This window comes from Hemiscyllium ocellatum, chromosome 14 (genome assembly GCF_020745735.1).
Source record: "Hemiscyllium ocellatum isolate sHemOce1 chromosome 14, sHemOce1.pat.X.cur, whole genome shotgun sequence".
Classification (NCBI taxonomy): Eukaryota; Metazoa; Chordata; class Chondrichthyes; order Orectolobiformes; family Hemiscylliidae; genus Hemiscyllium; species Hemiscyllium ocellatum.
This window is the reverse complement of record NC_083414.1, coordinates 71486290-71504931: the sequence shown is the minus strand read 5'-3', so window position 1 is coordinate 71504931 and position 18642 is coordinate 71486290. Positions and strand designations below refer to the sequence as shown.

The 18642-nt window shown below is 48.9% G+C and overlaps 1 protein-coding gene across 2 annotated transcripts in view; it reads right to left on the bottom strand.

Moving 5' to 3' along the window:
- Positions 1 to 1134: 1134 nt before the first annotated feature.
- Positions 1135 to 18642, bottom strand: part of LOC132822418 (aminoacylase-1-like) — a 42069-nt gene continuing 24561 nt past the window's right edge. For both annotated transcript variants that reach the window (XM_060835787.1, XM_060835788.1), the window contains exons 6-15: positions 16469 to 16545; positions 14831 to 14920; positions 13781 to 13837; positions 13256 to 13329; positions 12171 to 12220; positions 9053 to 9197; positions 4754 to 4822; positions 3399 to 3478; positions 3195 to 3255; positions 1135 to 2549 (exon numbers count right to left, since the gene is read on the bottom strand). In XM_060835787.1, coding sequence (XP_060691770.1) covers positions 2385 to 2549; positions 3195 to 3255; positions 3399 to 3478; positions 4754 to 4822; positions 9053 to 9197; positions 12171 to 12220; positions 13256 to 13329; positions 13781 to 13837; positions 14831 to 14920; positions 16469 to 16545 — 868 coding nt within the window. In that variant the 3' untranslated portion in view covers positions 1135 to 2384. The remainder of the gene's footprint in view (positions 2550 to 3194; positions 3256 to 3398; positions 3479 to 4753; positions 4823 to 9052; positions 9198 to 12170; positions 12221 to 13255; positions 13330 to 13780; positions 13838 to 14830; positions 14921 to 16468; positions 16546 to 18642) is intronic.

Here is an 18642-nt window from a genome sequence, read left to right as displayed (position 1 = left end):
TTACTGTATTATTGGCTGCTTGGAATTTATTGGCTAAATATAATTGGTCACAAATACATATCATCTAACAGTAAGAATCTACTCCAGGACTGTTGGAATCTACTCCTAGAACATTAACAGTCAGAATTTACTCCTAGACAATATAATGACAGGAATCTATTCCTAGACTGTTAACAGCAAGAATCTACTCCAAGAGCATTAATAGTAGAATCTTCTCCCAGCCTGTTAGCAGTAGGAATCTACTCCAGATATAATGGCAGGGATCTACTCATAGCTATTAACTGTAGCAATCTACTCCCAGATGTTAATGGTAGGAATCCACTCCTGTTAACACAAGGAATCTACCCTTGGACATTTAACTACAGGAATCTACTCCCAGACCCTTAACAATAGGGTAAAAACAAGGACTGCAAATGCTGGAAACCAGATTCTAGATTAGAGTGGTGCTGGAATAGGGTTCTACTCTCAGAATTCTGTATCTGCTCATGAATTTTATTGACGTACAACTGAACTACATTTATCCATCCACTGTCTCTAACTCCTCACCAATTTCCTGTTCTGTCCATTTTACTCTCAACGTGAACGAGCCTGCACCTGCCTCCAACAAAATCCCATTCCGCCCATTCACACAATCGCCTCAAATCATGTAGTTCTGAGTCTTTTCTGCCATCCTCATGACTAAGGCCTGCCCCCATTGCTGTGTCACGGTAGACTGGTCACTTTCTCTCCCATCACCAGGGCTGTTAATAAATATGGTGAAAACCTGTTGTTCCGTCGTCCAGAGAGTAACAGAATCCCCTCCTATCGAGGTGGGAACCTACTTATTACCCTTCCTCTGTATTTCCTCAAAATCAGCCACTTACCTATCAGGGTCAATAGCGTATCATCACTTTTAACTTCAACTATAAATAACATCCAGAGACATTCCCCTAACCTCAACTTCAGTTCAGCTTTTAACAAAACCAGACTCATGCCAATTACTGACGGGGTGAAATGAAAAGGGGGGGGGGGGTGGACAGGAGGATCATGTGGAGCACTGTGACTAGTATGGACCAGCTGGGCCGAATGGCCTACTTCTGCAAGCATAGTAATAAACAGAAAGCAACAAAGCAAGCAGTATACCAGGAAAACGCATTATTGTTTTCGATCAAGCTTTATTTTGCAAGAACAAAATCATATTTAAATCAGATTAAATTCCTAATATTCCCGGGAACAGCATTCCCCTCCCTTACATATTCCCCAACATCATGCTGTTGTCTCGACAATCAGTGCCCTGCTATCTTGGCAGTTATTCTCGAGAAGGAGATGGTGAGCTACCTTCTGGAACTGCTGCAGTCCATGTCCACAGTATCCTGAAAGGAGGGAATTCCAGGATTTTGATGTCCAGATGATTGGAGGGGAACTTGCAGAGGGTGGAGCTCCCTGGATCTGCTCCACATGTCCTTCCAGATGGAAGCAGTCATGGGTTTGGCTGTCTCAGGATCTTTGGTGAATTTCTGCAGTGTACCTTGTAGATAGCACACACTGCTGCTACTGAGCGTCGTCGGTGGTGGAGGGAGCGGATGTTTGTGAATGCAGTGTCAATCAAGTAGGCTGCTTTGCCCTGAGTGGTATCAAGCTTCAGTGGTCTTGGAGCTGCACCCATCCAAGCAATTGGGGAAGTGTTCCATCACACTCCTGACCTTGTAGATGGTGAACAAGCTTTGAGGAGTCAGGAGGGGAGTTACCCACTGTAGGATCCCTGGTCTCTTGCTGCTCATTAGCAACAGCATTTCTATCAGCTTGCCCACTCTTTGGGATGCAACTCTCTCCTGAACAGGGAGAGCAGGGGAGAGGAACATTTGTATTGGCCATAACCCCTGCCAGGAACACAGCTACACTTAATCAGACCATACCATGAGACCTGCACAGTTGAACAGTCTACCTATGCTCAGTGTCTGACACAGGAAGACTTGTGCTGAGGTACTAAAAACTGTCACAGCAATGGAAGGATGTAAAGACGACAGGGCGGGTGAGTCAGGTGGAACGGCAATTGTCTTTATGAAGGTCCAATGGGGAGAGTCAAATATAATTTTAAAAAGCTAGAAATCTTTTCCAAGTAAAGGCCAGTCCATTGAAAAGTGTAAGAAGATTAAGACAATCAACATATTATGCCACGCCATCGCCTTGGAAACGCTGACGGCGATCTATTGAGAGCCTGAGTGATCATCCAAACATTCAGTAAAGTGAGGTAAACCAGTGTGGATTCCAAAGCTGCTGTTAGGAGGAGCTAGAATTCAGGATGGGAATGGGGGCAGCAGTTGGTGGGGGAGGGCAGGGGGAATTGGGACAGTGGGTTTCGGGGTGAGGGGGAGGGGGGGGGTCGCGCTTCCTTCCCCAGTCGCTCAGGCATCAGCCTGCATGGGGGGCAGGCTGGCGAGGGCACTCAGCAGCCCGGTATAAATGGTGATGCCAGCCAGGAAGACGTTCTCGTTGAGGAACTCGTTGTGGTCGTGCAGCAGGATCGGGGTCCGGTTCATCGGCGAGAATCCAATCGCTGGGAATCCCATCTGCGGAGGGGTGAGATGGTGGGGGCAATCAGGACAGACTGGGAACGGCACCCATAAGCACCAACCCTCCCACTTCACCGTAAACTCCAGCAAACAGCTCCCCTCCTCCGACATCACACCCCCTCCCTCTCCACATCACAGCCTCTCCCCCAATCACAACCTCTTCCCCCAACATCCCCGCTCCCCCTCCCCAGTATACATACCCCACACCCTCAACAAGACAAAGAACAAAGAAAATTTACAGCCCAGGACCAGGCCCTTTGGCCCTCCAAACCTGTGCCTATCTAAATCCACTGTCTAAAGCTATCGCCCAATTCCTAAGGATCTGTATCCCTCTGCTCCTCACCTACTCATGCATCTGTCCAGACGCACCTTAAATGAATCTACTGTGCCTGCCTCTACTACCTGTGCTGGCAATGCGTTCCAGGAACCCACCACCCTCTGTGTGAAGTACTTCCCGCGTGTATCCCCCTTAAACTTTCACCTCTCACCTTGTGCTACCCCCAAATCCTGAGCTGCATCCCAAGATATCACCCCGCCCTCACTGACAGGCCTCTGCCTTGCAACATTCCCAAACACCCACAGCCCTCCCACCGTCTGGATCAGCTCCCGGGAACTTGGATGGGATTGTCTGGAAATACTCACAGCACGAATGTATCGACTGTCTGTGGCAGCTGGGAAGATCTCACATTGCAGGGTCATGTCCCTGAAACAGTAAGACAGGGTTGAAGGACTGGAGCAAAAATCCCAAAACCAGCAGTGAGACAGCGTGCATTGTCCCACAGTAACACACAGCAGTCAGTGTGCACTGAAGTCCCCAGTTTGATGAACAGAGTTAGTTTTACTTACAGCTTCTGGCATGTGCTACTGAAAGCGTTCCACCAGGGGTCAGACTTGTCAATAGATGTCACTGACTGGTCCATGCCTTTCTGCGACATAAAAATATAGCAAATAGCAAAAGGGGTAGGCCATTCCAGCTTTTCAAGCTTGCTCTGCCTTTCAATGACTAATCGTCCAACTGAGTCCCCATTCCCAGTTTATTCCTGTATCCTTTGATCCCACTACCCTAATGAATACATTGGTCTTGCCTCAGCCACCAAGAATCCCATAGGCCTGGGTTACATTTCCCCACCTCAGCCTGAAACCCTGTTTCCTATGACTGTGAGCCCTGCTTCTGCACCCCCTGTCTTTGAAGGACATCATTCTTGTGTTTAGCCTGTGTAGCCATGTCTGAATTTTGTCAGTTTCTGATATTCCCCCTCCCCCCGCACCCCCTCATTCTTCTCAAGTTCGGTGAACATAGTCCCAGCTGAACCATATGTCAGCCCTACGTTCCCAGGAATCAGACCGGTAAAGCTTTGTTGCCTCCCTCCATCGCCAGAACATCCTTCCTCAGATAAAGGACACCAAAACTGCGCACAGTACTCCAGCATTGGTCTCACCAAGCTCCTGTACAAGGCATCCCTCCTTCTGCACGCCAATCCTCTCACTATGAAAGCAAATGTATCATTGCTGCCTTCACCCATCCAGGGCACCCTGGCAAACACAGGAATTCTGTCCCCAGCTTCATGATTCCCGGGGCAGCTCCAGCGGTGACCTCCCAACGGCCTAATGGTGGTGATGCACCGGGCCTGGCAAAATACCGGAGCCTCCAGGCACCAGGCAAGGTCTGCCCCTGACAGAACCAGATCCCACACAGGGAGAGTCCAGTCCACGAGGGGAGAGTCCACAAGTGACCGATAATAAATTCAGACTATCAGCACACACCACCTCGGTTCTGCTGGTTTTCTGGGAGCTGAGACTCTTAGGACCATGAGAAACAGGAACCGGGGTAGGCCACACACAGCCTCTACTCCATTCAATGGGATCAAGGACGATCCTGCCGTCCACTGTCCTGCCCTTCCCCACAAAGCCTTGATTCCCCAACTGATACAGAACCTGAGTCAGCCTTAAATATACTCAAGGGCTCTGCGGCAAGGAGTTCCAAAAATACATAAGCCTCAGAGAAGAAATTCCTTTTCATCTCAGTCTGAAATTGGTGCCTTGTTATTCAGAGACTATGCCCTCTAGTCTAGACTCTCTCATCCTCTCAGCATTTAGCCTGTCACAACCTTTAAGAAGCTGAGACGGTTGTTAAGTACAATAAAAAGGCACTGGAGAGAAATGTGTGGAGCAGATTAAACCACTGTTGTTGTTGTCATCACCTGGTGAAATTCGTACACAACTCCATCGCCAGCATCCTGACACCAGGTCTTAATTCGCTCTTCAAAGGCCTGTAACAAGACAAAAAGACACCACGGCCTCTCAGTACTGCCATTCAGGTCACACGTCCTTCACCCACACAGCCGACAGGAGTTACGCCCGCTGATTATCACACATTTAACACAGAAGGAATCGGCCCAACCCTCTTCACAGCCATAGTTTAAAACTAAATATGACGCAGAGCCACACAGGGTCAGATGACCAAATCCCTGGTCGGTTTTCCGGAGCGAGGCGAAGGATGAACTTGAGGCAGCGTGGCTGTGGGAAGCAATTCCAGAAGTTGGAACGGAGTATCAACGGCATGCTACCCGCTGGGAGCACGGCCATAACTGGGAAACACAAGAGGCCAGAATTCAGGCTGTGAGCAGCAATGATAGGGGAACACTGGGCTGTTGGGATGTGGGCGTCACTGGCTAGCAGCACTTATTGGTTGTCCCGAGATGTCCTTGAGAAGGTGGTGAGCTGCCTTCTTGAACACCTGCTGTGGGTAGACCCACAAGGCCATTAGGGAGGGAATTCCAAGATCCTTACCCAGCAATACTGAATATTTCTGATGTCTGGATGGTGAGTGGTTTGGAGGTGGGGTGGGGTGGTGTGCCCATGTACCTGCTGCCTCTATCCTTCTAGATGGAAGTGTTCATAGTTTTGGAAGGTACTGTCTAAGGATCTTTGGTGAATTTCTGCAGTGCATCTTGTAGATGGTACACACTGCAGTTACTGAGCGTTGGTGGTGGAGGGAGTGGATGTGGTGCCAGTCAGGGGGGCTGCTTTGTCCTGGGTGGTGTCAAACCTCTTGCGTGTTGTTGGGGCTGCACTCATCCAGGCAGGTGAGGAGTATTCTTGGTCAAGCATTGGACAGTCAGGAGGTGAGTTATTCACCGCAGTATTCCTAGCCTCCAAGCTGTTCCTGTGGCCACTGTGTTTCACTTGGTGAGTTCAGTTGAGCGGCAAGCCAATCCCCAAGTGGGGCATTCAGTGATGGTAACATCACTGCTAATGGTAGCTAGATGACCTCTTACTGGTGATGGTCGTAGCCTGACATTTGTGTGTTGCAAATGTTACTTGCCACTGGTCAGCCCAGTCTTGGTTAGGCCTTATTGTATTTGGACACGGACTGTGAATGGTGCTGAACATTGTGCAATCATCAGCGAACATGCTCATTATGTTGGAGGGAAGGACATTGATAGAGCAGCTAGAAATGGTTGGGCCTAGGACACTACCCTGAGGAACTCCTGCAGAGATGCCCTGGAGCTGAGATGACTGACCATATCTTCCAGGTATGACTCCAATCATCAGAGAGTTCTCTCATATCCCATTGATTCCAATTTTGCTCGAGCACTCTGATACCACACCCAGTCAAATGAGGCCTTCATTGTCAAGGGCTGTCACTCTTTCACCTCACCTCTGAAATTCAGCTCTTTGTCCATGTTTGAACTAAGGCTGTAATAAGGTCAGGAGCTGAGTGGCCCTGGCAAAACCTGAACAGGTTATTACTGAGCAAATGCTGCCCAATAGCTCTGTTGATGACACCTTTCATCAGTTCCCTGATAAGTCAAAGTAGGCTGACCGGGCGGTAATTGGGGTGGATTTGTCCTGGTTTTTAATCAGTAGGACATACTTGGGCAATTTTCCACATTGCTGAAAATGTGTTGCTGGAAAAGCACAGCAGGTCAGGCAGCATCCAAAGAGCAGGAGAATCGAAATTTTGGGCATGAGCCCTTCTTCAGGAATCTGATTCCTGAAGAAGGGCTCATGCCCGAAACGTCGATTCTCCTGTTCCTTGGATGCTGCCTGACCTGCTGCGCTTTTCCAGCAACACATTTTCAGCTCTGATGTCCAGCATCTGCAGTCCTCACTTTCTCCTCAATTTTCCACATTGTCAGGTAGATGCCGGTGTTGTAGCTGTACTGGAACAGCTTGGCTAGGGGAGCATCAAATTCTGGACACAAGTCTTCAGTACTGTTGCCAGAATCTTGTCAGCGCCCATAGCCTTTGCAGTATCCAGTGACTCCACCAGTTCCTTGATATCACATGGAGAGAAGTGAATTGGCTGAAGGCCAGTATCTGTGATTCTGGGGACCACTGAAGGAGGCCAAGATGGACATCCACTTCTGGCTGAAGATTGCTGGGAAAGCTTCAACCTTGTCTTTTGCACTGATGTGTTGGGCTCCTCCATCATGGAGGATGGCGATATTTGTGGAGCCTCCTCTTCCAGCATGTTGCTTAATTGTCCACCACCATTCATGACTGAACGGGGCAGCACTGCAGAACCCGTTGTGGGTTCGCTTAGCTCTGTCTATCACTTGCTGCTTATGTTATTTATCATGCAAGTAGTCCTGTTGGGTAGCTTCACCAGGTTGACATCTCATCTGCAGATATGCCTGGTGCTGTTCCTGACATGCCCTCCTGCACTCTCCATTGAACCAGAGTTGATTCCCTGGTTTGATGGTAATGGTTGAGTGGGGGATATGCCAGGCCATGAGGTTACGGACTGTGCTGGAGTACAATTCTGCTGCTATTGATGGCCTTCAGTGCCTCTTGGTTGCCCAGTCTGGAGTTCCTAGATCTTTTCAAAGTCTGTTTTATGCAATACAGTGACAGTGCCACACAACATGACGGAGGGTATTCCCAATGTGAAGGCAGGACTTGGTCTCCACAAGGTGTGGCGGTCACATTTACAGATACTGTCATGGACAGATCCATCTGCAGCCAGCAGATTGGTAAGGATGAAGTCAAGTATGGTTTTTCCCTCTTGTTGACTCCCTCACCACGTGATGCAGGCCCAGTCCAGCCTTTCAGACCCAACCAGCTTGATCAGGAGTGCTGCTGCCGAGCCAGAGTACATTATACGCCCTTGGCATCCTCAGTGCTCCCTCCAACTGGTGTTCAACACGAGGGGGGGGACAGTACATGGCAATCAGCAGGAGTTTACTTGCCCATATTTAACCCAAAGCCATGAGACTTCACAGGGTCAGGAGTCCATGTTGAGGACTGCATACCACAGTGCTGTCACCTCTGCTAGGTCTGTCTTGCCAGGGGGACAGGACATATCCAGGGATGGTGATGATGGTGTCTAGGACAGAGTCATCCACACATGCAATCATACATTAGAGACAATGTCAGGCTGTTGCTTGACGACTCTGTGAGACAGATCTCCCAATGTTGGTACTAACCCCCAGATGTTAGATAGGAGAACTTTGCAGAGGCAGGTGGGCTGTTTCTGCAGTTGTCATTTCCAGTGCCTAGGTTAATACCCTGGTGATCAGTCTGATTTCATATCTTTGAGACTTCACAGCGATTGACACAACTGAATGGCTTGCTCGGCCATTTCAGAGGGCCATTGACACTCGACCCCTTGGTTACGGGTCTGGAATCACATGTAGGCCAGACCAGGTGAGGATGACAAATTTCCTTCCCTGAAGAACCTGAGTGAACCAGGTGGGTTTTTCCAACAATCAACAATGGACTCGTGGCCATCAGTAGATTCTTAATTCCAGATTTATTTTTTAATTAAATTTAAATTCTACCAGCTGCCAAGGCAGGATTTGAATTCGGGTACACCAGGACATCAGCTCATGATAAAACTACTGGGCTGTCAGCTCCCCAGGAAGGGGAAAAGACAAGGATGAGAACTTTGGAACCGAGATGTTGCTTGACTGGGAGTCAATGGAGATCAGTGAACTCAGGTGTGAGGAGTTTAAATCCTGACAGAACACAGTGCTTCTGCTGATAGGGTCCATAAAGGTTACAATCCAGAGTGTGTTGCAACAGTCAGCAGTGCATGAACTAAGACAGGACAGGAGTGTCGAGGAGTAGTAAAACTAACAAAAATAGGAAAGGGTGGTTTGGATACGGGGTGGGGTTAGAAGCTGATTTCAGGGTCAAAAATGACACTGCGTTTGCAGAGGAAAAGGAGCAGACCATGGAAGGCTAGTACATGGACCCCCCTTTCTATATAAAACACATCTCATTTTCACAAATAACAGCCCCACTTCCCCCATGTACCAGGCACCTGTCCCCATGGAGCTGGCCATTCTCCCTGCAGACCAGGCCCCTCTTCCCCCATATCAGACCTCTCTCTTACTCCCCATGCACTATGCACCTCTCCCGATGGACCAGGCCCCTCGCACTCTCCCCACGGACCAGGCCCTTCTCCTACTCCCCGTGGACCAGGCCCCCTCACCTCATCTCTACTTAAATATGGCAGCAATGAAACAGACTAAGACTGGCCGAGTTGATACCTTCAGATCCACAGTTGGGGGAATGCGAATATCGAAGCTCGCCATCATCTCTTCGGGGACAACATTATAGGCGACGCCTCCTTGTAATAAGGTCAGGTTGATGGTGGTAACATCTCCCAGGGTCAGGCACTGACTCAGATCTAACCTAAAACAAGAATCAGGAGCATGGTTAAAGGTGGGACTGAGTCTTGGTGCTGGCCCTGAACGTTGTAATCCTCAAACCTTTTAATGGATTACTCTTTGAGGGAGAAGTCTGCTCTATCTTTGTAAGGCCAGGGCTGAGTCTATCTCCGTATAAAGCTGGTCTTTCCTATCCCCTAATCTTTTTCTACTCATGATTTTACACATTAAAACCTTTTGTCCAACAAAAGAGGTGGCCCAGTCCGTCTAAGTACAATTAATTTTCTTTCAGTTTGTTAACAGCACAGGAACCTTCCTTTAATTATCAAATCCATTACCACCGAGGCCCTCTGCCATATCATTCACACAACGGGAACTCCCCCAAAGTGACCGCACCCAGAGCAGAAGACTGTCCATTCAGCACCAGCCCCTGGTCAACCTCGTTGGCAATTCACCTCAACTTTGTGTCACTCTGACTCCACTCAGCCTTACTCAGATTAACCATCACCTTTATCAATTCTCATACCCAACCGCAGACCCAGAACAGACACTGGGAACACTAAAGGAAGCACTGACATTTAGATGGGCTTTGCACTATGCCAGAGCAAGTTCAATGCACGCCTGTAAAATGTCACTGGGTGCATTGTGGCTAACACAGGTCAGGCCTGTCTCTCATGAGCGGGATAGAAGTATTCACCCTGACTAAACAGCTGGAGTGGAAAAGCAGGTTAGAAACTCCACAATGACACTTACGAGCCCATCTATGCTGACACTGTGGTCAAGAAAGCACACCAACGCCTCTACTTCCTCAGGAGGCAAAGGAAGTGCAGCATGTCCACAAGGACTCTTACCAACTTTTATAGATGGACCATAGAAAGTAACCCATTGGATGCATCATAGATGGTATGGCAGCTGCTCTGCCCGAGACTGCAAGAAAGTATTGTGAACACAGGCCAGTCCATCTCAAGACCAGCCCTCTATTCATTGACTCTGCCTACAAAAGTTTGAAAACACGTACGAACAGATTCAAGACCAGCTTCTTCCCTGCTGTTATTAACGGACCTCTCAGATATTAGAATTGATCTGTCTCTGCACCTTGTTTGTAGCTGTAATATTACATCCTGCATGCTGTTCCATTACCCTGATGTACTTATGTAAGGTATGATTTGCCTGGATTAGCATGTAAAACAATACTTTTCACTGTATCTCGGTACGTGACAATAATAAATCAAATCAAATCAAAAACTGTACAAGTGCTTTTGTTCAGACAGTGCAGCAGTTCCAATCAGATTCACAATGTCTTGGCGTTATAACAAACATGTTATGTTTTCTCACATCAATGAGTCACCGTAATTAAAAGTGATTCCTAACTTCACTCCCACTGCCTGGTTTAAACTTTTCTAGATTAGATTAGATTAGATTCCCTACAGTGTGGAAACAGACCCTTCGGGCCAACAAGTCCACACCGACCCTCCGAAGAGTAATCCACCCAGAGCCAGGCTAATGCACCTAACAATTTAGCATGGCCAATTCACCTGCCCTGCACATCGTCGGGCTGTGGAAGGAAACCGGAGCACCCAGAGGAAACTCACGCAGACACGGGGAGAATGTGCAAAGTCCACGCAGACAGTTGCCCAAGGCTGGAATCGAACCTGGGACCCTGGTGCTGTGAGGCAGCAGTGCTAACCACTGAGCCACTGTGCCGCCCTTGCTTTGCATCTTTGCTGTTTGAAAATCTTACGCCACGCTTCACACCTCGCTCCCCACAGCGAGAATGGGAAGTTTGAGCATAGCCCCTGACCAAGCTCCCCCGGGATGAGCCACTCGGCAACTGAATGAATCTGAGGCGATGGTCGAGGATCCGAGCTGTGGGAGGACTGGTCTTTATTTACAATCGTTGAAGAAATATCAACATGTGATTTAGTATCTACCAGAGGACTGCTCAGCCAAATAATTCCTCACCACTTTGGAGCCAAATTCATAAGCCTAACTCTGTGGTCAGGTGACCAGCAACAGAAATGGTTACCAAATGGTTAAGAGCTACAATCAAAGCATGCTGGGAACTTTGGTCAAGCGAGTTTAAACTCTGACCTCCGTTACAACTACAGCCAGGACATGTTGCGACCTGCAGTTTCCTGTCTTGACCCCCAAATAAGGCAAGAGTCATGGTGATGGTCTGCTAGACTCAGGGTAATATTTGTTTCAAACCAAACTTACAGAGGTTGAGTCAAATGTGAATTAAGCTAAAGTAAAGTCAAGTCAAATGAAGAGGTTTAAAGGTGAAGTAAAGTTACATGAAATGAGAAGTAAATGTTGCAATGAATGTATGTTTTATATTGATACCGAGCGAGAAGGTGACCCAGGTATCCTTTTGGGTAACAAATTTCACACAGCAATATCCCACAGAGACATAAGAGAGGTGAGAGATTACACTATCTCAATGGCATTGACTGACAGCTGATGATTGATCAGATCCTCCACTCCTTGTGGACGGCACGGTGGCACAGTGGTTAGCACTGCTGCCTCACAGCGCCTGAGACCCGAGTTCAATTCCCGACTGTGTGGAGTTTGCACGTTCTCCCCGTGTCTGCGTGGGTTTCCTCCGGGTGCTCCGGTTCCCTCCCACAGTCCAAAGATGTGCGGGTCAGGTGAATTGGCCATGCTAAATTGTCCGTAGTGTTAGGTAAGGGGTAACTGTAGGGGTATGGGTGGGTTTCGCTTCGGCGGGTCGGTGTGGACTTGTTGGGCCAAAGGGCCTGTTTCCACACTGTAAGTCTAATCTAATCTAAGTCCTTCCCAGTAAAGCTGTCTGAATTCCCCAGTAGACATGGCCTCAGGTTAACAACTCATCTGAAAGGATGGAATCTACAACAGTGCGTACTCCCTCAGCATGAGAGAGCTGCAGCGAATGGTCAGGACAGGAAGCAGTCAGGAAAATGGGGCCTACAAGGTGATCAATTACTGGGGAACAAGATGCAGGATAGAATATAAATCTCACCTCTTCTTCTCCTTCTCTCGAAAGTCCAAGAATGAATTCAGAACTTTACGCTGAAAATTTAAGAAAGGAATCAAAGAATTAATGATGCTGTCAGCCATTTCTGCTCGTCAGATCAGTCCATCATTTTCTGAAGGGCAAGAGATGATTAGAATGTCTCTTACTGGAGATGGGTCATAGCCTGGGCATTTGTGTGGCTCGAATGTTACTTGCCAGTTTTCAGCCCATGCCAGTATTTTGTCCAGGTCTTGTTGCATTTTGACACAGGCTGCTTCAGTGTCTGAGGAATCGCGAATGGTGCTGAACATTGCGCAATCATTAGCGAACATCTTCTGACCTTATGATGGAGGGAAGGTCATTGGTGAAGCAGCTGAAGATGGTTGGGCCTAGGACACCACCCTGAGGAGCTCCTGCAGAGATGTCCTGGCACTGAGATGACTGACCTCCAACAACCACAACCATCTTCTTGTGGGTCAAGTACGACTCCAACCATCAGAGGGTTTGCCCTCTGATACCCACTGACTCCAGTTTTTGATGACACACCCAGTCAAGTGCAAAGGGGAGACACTGCACAGAAGGATTGTGCGCCTCTTTCAGTGTTTTGAACTCAAACTGTGACAGAGCTGGGGATTGGAGTGGGATGGAATTGGAGATGGGCCAGCAGCAGAAATGGCTACCAGACTGATTAAGAGCTACGAGCAAAGCATGCTGGGAACTTTGGTCAAGTTTAACCTCTGACCTCAGTTAAAGCTGCAGCCAAGACATGTTGTGTCCTGCAGTTTCCAGTGTTGACCCCTAAATAAGGCATGTGCCATGGTGGGGGTTGGCTAGAATTGGGGATAGGAAGTATTCACTTCAAGCCACACTTAGGGAGTTAAAATTGGAAAGTCAAAGTTAAAGTGAAGTCAAATGAAGAGTGTTAAGGGATTTGGAGGGGCACAGAGTGGAGGGGGGGGGGGGAATGTCGGGGTTGGATTGGGAGAGGGGTTTGAGATTGGGTGAGAGCTGAGGTTTGGAGGGAGGGGCTGGGAGAAGAGCAGCAAGGGGAGAGAGAGGGCAGGGTTTGGTCACTGAATGTGAACACATACCAGCTTCTCTGCAGCTGTGTTCTCTATGAAGCGGGAGCCATGTCCTGGACAGCCCGGGCAGTGCACGGTGACCCCTACAGAGAGACACACACACACGGCTTAGCACAGCTTCAGGGACAGCCTTCCCCTGTCCTCCACTATAGGAAGCTACACTCCTAACATGTCAGTCCACAGCTCTGCAATCCCAACTTTTCCCAGATTCCAGTGCTAGCACCAAACACATCAGGACATGGTTAGCACAGAGGTAGATACAGAGTAAAGCTCCCTCTACACTGTCCCCCATCAAACATTCCCAGGACAGGGACAGCACAGGGTTAGATACAGAGTAAAGCTCCCTCTACACTGTCCCCCATCAAACATTCCCAGGACAGGGACAGCACAGGGTTAGGTAAAGAGTGAAGCAACTTTTACTCCATCCCCATATTGTCACATCACCCCCGATTGCGAACTTGGCATCAGAAACCAAAGCTCTGTGTCAGGCCCCACCCCGGCACTGCCACCCTCCAGGAATGAAAAGGTACTTACACCATACGCTTCTCTCACCATAGAAGACTGTGAAGGCATCAGTGGGGTTAGCCAAACCTGCGGGCACAACAGCGACCATCAGTAACTGGCGAATGTGGTACAATTCATACTTGACCTAAATCCTGCCAGCAGGGCACACTTGTTCCAGAGTGCCCCCCACCCTCGGGTGAGGCCAGATTTCAACTGGAGGGGAGAGAGAGGTCTCTGCTTCTCATTACTCCCCAGAGGGAGCCCAGACTGAATGGCCTGACACACCCGAACCTGGAAGATGTTGGCTCAAATCTGGAGTGATCTGGTTTCAGTGGAATGTTAGCCTTGGAGGGTAAGTGAGTCGTGTGTCTGTAATAGAACACGGTGGGCGCAGTGACTGTCAGAGCATGAGGGAGAGGAGGAGGAGACACAGGGGGAATAAGGGAGAGGGGAAAGGGACAGTGAGAAGGAAGAGGGGAGAGGGAGAGAGAAACAGGAGGGCACAGGGAGAGGGAGGGAGAGCAAATGGGGGTCAGGGAGCAAAGAGGGGAGAGAGAGGGCAGAGTGAACAAACGGGGGGGCACAGGGAGAGAAGAGGGCACAGGAAGTGTGTGAGGGAAGGCAAGGGGAATGGGCAAACAGTGAGGAAAGGAGCAACTGGCAAGGAGGGGAGGGGAGAGAAGGGGAGGGGGGGCAGTACGGGGGTGAGAGGGCGGAGGCGGGAGGGAGGGAAACTCAACCTCAATGGCCCATGAGCTGATGTTTATGGCTGAACTGTCTGTGCAGGACAGGGAGTGGTGTGTGTCATCTGCTCAATGTGAAAGCTCACCTCTCCATAGCCCAGCGAGGACCTGGTGCTGCTCCATGAGGAGCTATTTTCATGCTACAGTCACCCACGGTCACCCTGACACTGGTACAGGGCTCGATGCATTGGGGCGGCTTCATTAAATCAGCCAGGCCCCACAGTGAGAAACTCAACAGGAACAAATGAAAAGACTAGGCAGAGGTGGGGAGGAGGGCAAGAATGAGAGAGAGCGAGCGAACGAGAGTGAGAGAGCGAGAAAGCAAAACTGTCCCTACCTTCATCGAGCCCAAAACCGACACGCATCGCCTGGAACTCTTCACAATGGACAAACTTGGCCATCCCGTTCACACCCCCGATTTCTTCATCTACATTAGACACAACGTCCTTAGGCACAGCAATAGGAGCTATCGTGCTCATCCTGATCCAGATCCACTCACACCCTGTCTCCCACGCCAGACTCACTCTCCCCACCATCCCATATGATCAACCGCACTGGCTCAGTGGTTAGCGCTGCTGTCTCACAGCGCCAGGGACCCGGGTTCGATTCCAGCCTCATGTGACTGTCTGTGTGGAGTTTGCACATCCTCCCCTGTACCTGCGTGGGTTTCCTCCCACAGTCCAAAGATGAACAGGTTAGGGTGAATTGGCCTTGCTAAATTGCCCATAGTGTTCAGGGATGTGTAGGTTAGGTGCGTTAGGTCAGGGGTAAATGTAGAATAATAGGGTAGGGGAATGGGTTGGGTGGGGTGGGTTACTCTTCAGAGGGTCAGTGTAGACTTGGGCCAAATGGCCTATTTCCACACTGTAGGGATTTTATGATCCCTCCCCTTTCCCTTCCCCAACACACTGCCCTCTCTCCCCCACTCACACCCACCATCCCCTTTCCCCAACATGCTCCTGCCACTCCCCCTCCCCTGCCCCCACCCCTGCCATTCCCCCCTCTCCCCTCCATCACTGTCCTGATCCAATATCAGGAACAGTATAGGACACACTGCCATCAGTGACTAGGCCTTTATAACACTAACTGCCAGTCAGTGTCGACATACAGGGTCTGCACAACGTACATAATCTACACTAAGAGTCTGTGAGCTGGACTGCCACGTGGGTCGCAGACAGATTCAACCTGGGGTTTTCAAATGGGAACTTGATAACTAATTGAACAGAAAACAAAGTATTGTGGGACTCTGGGGGGGGAAGGCAAGGTTTCTGGAGTAACCGTGTACCCCAAACAAAGACATGACGCGCCGAATGGCCTCTGTGCTGGCCCATTCTACGGTTCCATTATCTCCTTCTGTGTCTAATGCCAGGCGCTGGCCTCCAGTGAAGTGGCAGGGAGTTTTACTGCATGGGAAACATGATGCAAAACGCATGCAGTTACTGAATGGAGAGAACTTGGGAGTTCCTGCAGCAAACTTCCATTGACATACCCCACCTTAAACAACACCTGATGCACTGAAACCCAGGCACAGCATTCTGACAGCTGAAGCAGAGGATCCAGTTGTAATTACATTGTTGTTTGAGAGATTATAGCGTGTGCAGCTCGTCTGGCCATGTTCCCAATATTCCCAACTGTCACTTCAGTGACTTCAAACACTGCGGGACCCCTTGTGGTCATAAAGGTGCTACATAAATGCACAGCCACTTGTTTCTGAAGTCCTGCCACGGGATCAAACAGTCACTCCAGAATGACACCAATAAAGGAAATTGCAGAGCGCCTGGGCATTGCACACCTTTGGAAAAACAATGACTGCAGATGCTGGAAACCAGATTCTGGATTAGTGGTGCTGGAAGAGCACAGCAGTTCAGGCAGCATCCGAGGAGCAGGAAAATCGACGTTTCGGGCAAAAGCTCTTCCAGCACCACTAATCCATTGCACACCTTTCCCAGGGATACTCTGACCCTTTTATACTCACCAGGAACAAACAACAAATGAATTGTCCGTGGAAATCGCTTCCCTTCTGATTTCAATCTCCGAATTGCTTCGATATACCTGAAAGAGGCAAGAGAGAATTGTTATTAGACTTACAGATAACTCAGGACACGCAGTTGCCAACAGTAAACAGTGCAGGATAACACTCTCCCTCTTATCACACTCCACTGAAAGAACAATATGGGATGATAAGTCGAATATTAAAAATTAAAATTAAAATCCTGCCAAGATTAACTCATTACTTTTTCTGTGCACAACATACTCTTGCATACTTCTTAGTTACTTCGTTTTTGGTTTGCAGTCTTGCACCAGCTCCTGAAGGGCAGCAGACTCAGCCTTGTAGGTCCATTTATAACTTGTAAATGGAAGGTGCAGTGTTAGAAAACATGAGACCCCTCGCAGGATCAGGACTGCATAGGGTTAGACAGAGTAAACCTCCCTCTAATGTCCCACAAAACACTCTCAGGGTGGATTAAGCACGGGGTTACATACACAGTAAAGCTCCCTCTACACTGTCTGTATCAGAACAGCAAGTTGTTGAAAATTGTTGACACTCTGTTGAGAAACACTGAATTTAGACTGAGCATCTTGCCCAGCATACCACTCACTCCTCACTGTTGAGTTGTGTGGCATCTCTGATAGACCACGAAGACTCTTTAACGTGTGTGTGTGTGTGTGTGTGTGTGTGTGTGTGTGTGTTACTTGACAGTGAGAAGGAGCTGGAGGTCAGGCTGATTTTCCACTCTGAAAGAGAAAGTGAGGACTACAGATGCTGGAGAGTGTGGTGCTGGAAAAGCACAGCCGGTCAGGCAACATCCAAAGGGCAGGAGAATCAACGTTTTGGGGCATAAGCTCTTCAGCAGGAATGAGCTGATGAAGACCTTATGCCCAAAATGTCTATTCACCTGCCCCTTGGGCTCCGATTGTGAAAAGTGAGGTCTGCAGATGCTGGAGATCAGAGCTGAAAATGTGTTGCTGGTTAAAGCGCAGCAGGTCAGGCAGCATCCAAGGAACAGGAAATTCGATGTTTCGGGCATAAGCCCTTCATCAGGAATCAGGGCTGATGAAGGGCTTATGCCCGAAACATCGAATTTCCTGTTCCCTGGATGCTGCCTGACCTACTGCGCTTTAACCAGCAACACATTTTCAGCCTTGGGCTCTGATGTTACACTCTCCCATCCTCGATGTTATTCATCTCAGCATTAGTCCCCAGATCTCAGCCCTGGCTGAAATAAGCTGATGTCACATGGCCAGGCAGATGCAGCCCACAATCCTGCTGGTTTCTTTGGCTCAGCATTCTAGTTGGATGTCAGAGTCCAGATGGACATGGGGAACTGGAGATTGTTACTGCATTTTGGGAAAGCAAATCAGAGCAGGACTTATACACTTAATGGTAAGGTCCTAAGGAGCTTTGCTGAACACCGAGTGGAGTGCAGGTTCATAGTTCCTTGAAAGTGGAGTTGCAGGTAGATAGGATAGTGAAGGCGGCATTTGGTATACTTGCCTTTATTGGTCAGAGTATTGAGTACAGGAGTTGGGAGGTCATGTCTTAGCTGTACAGGACATTGGTTAGGCCGCTGTTGGAATATTGCGTGCAATTCTGGTCTTCCTATCGGAAAGATGTTGTGAAACTTGAAAGGGTTCAGAAAAGATTTACAAGGATGTTGCCAGGGTTGGAGGATCTGAGCTACGGGGAGAGGATGAACAGGCCTGGGCTGTTTTCCCTGGAGCGTCGGACGCTGAGGGGTGACCTTATAGAGGGTTATAAAATCATGAGGGGCATGGACAGGGTGAATAGACAAAGTCTTTTCCCTGGGGTGGAGGAGTCCAGAACGAGAGGGCATAGATTTAGGGTGAGAGGGGAAAGATATAAAAGAGACCTACGGGGCAACTTTTTCACACGGAGGGTGGTACGTGTATGGAATGAAGTAGTGGTGGAGGCTAGTACAATGACAACATTTAGGAGGCATTTAGATGGGTATATGAATAGGTAGGGTTTGGAGGGATTTGGGCTGGGTGCTGGCAGGTGGGACTAGATTGGGTTGAGATATCTGGTCGGCATGGACAGGTTGGACCGAAGGGTCTGTTTCTGTGCTGTACATCTCCACGACTCTACTGTGACGATTCTATAGCTTTAGGTGGTGGTTTTTGTCCTTT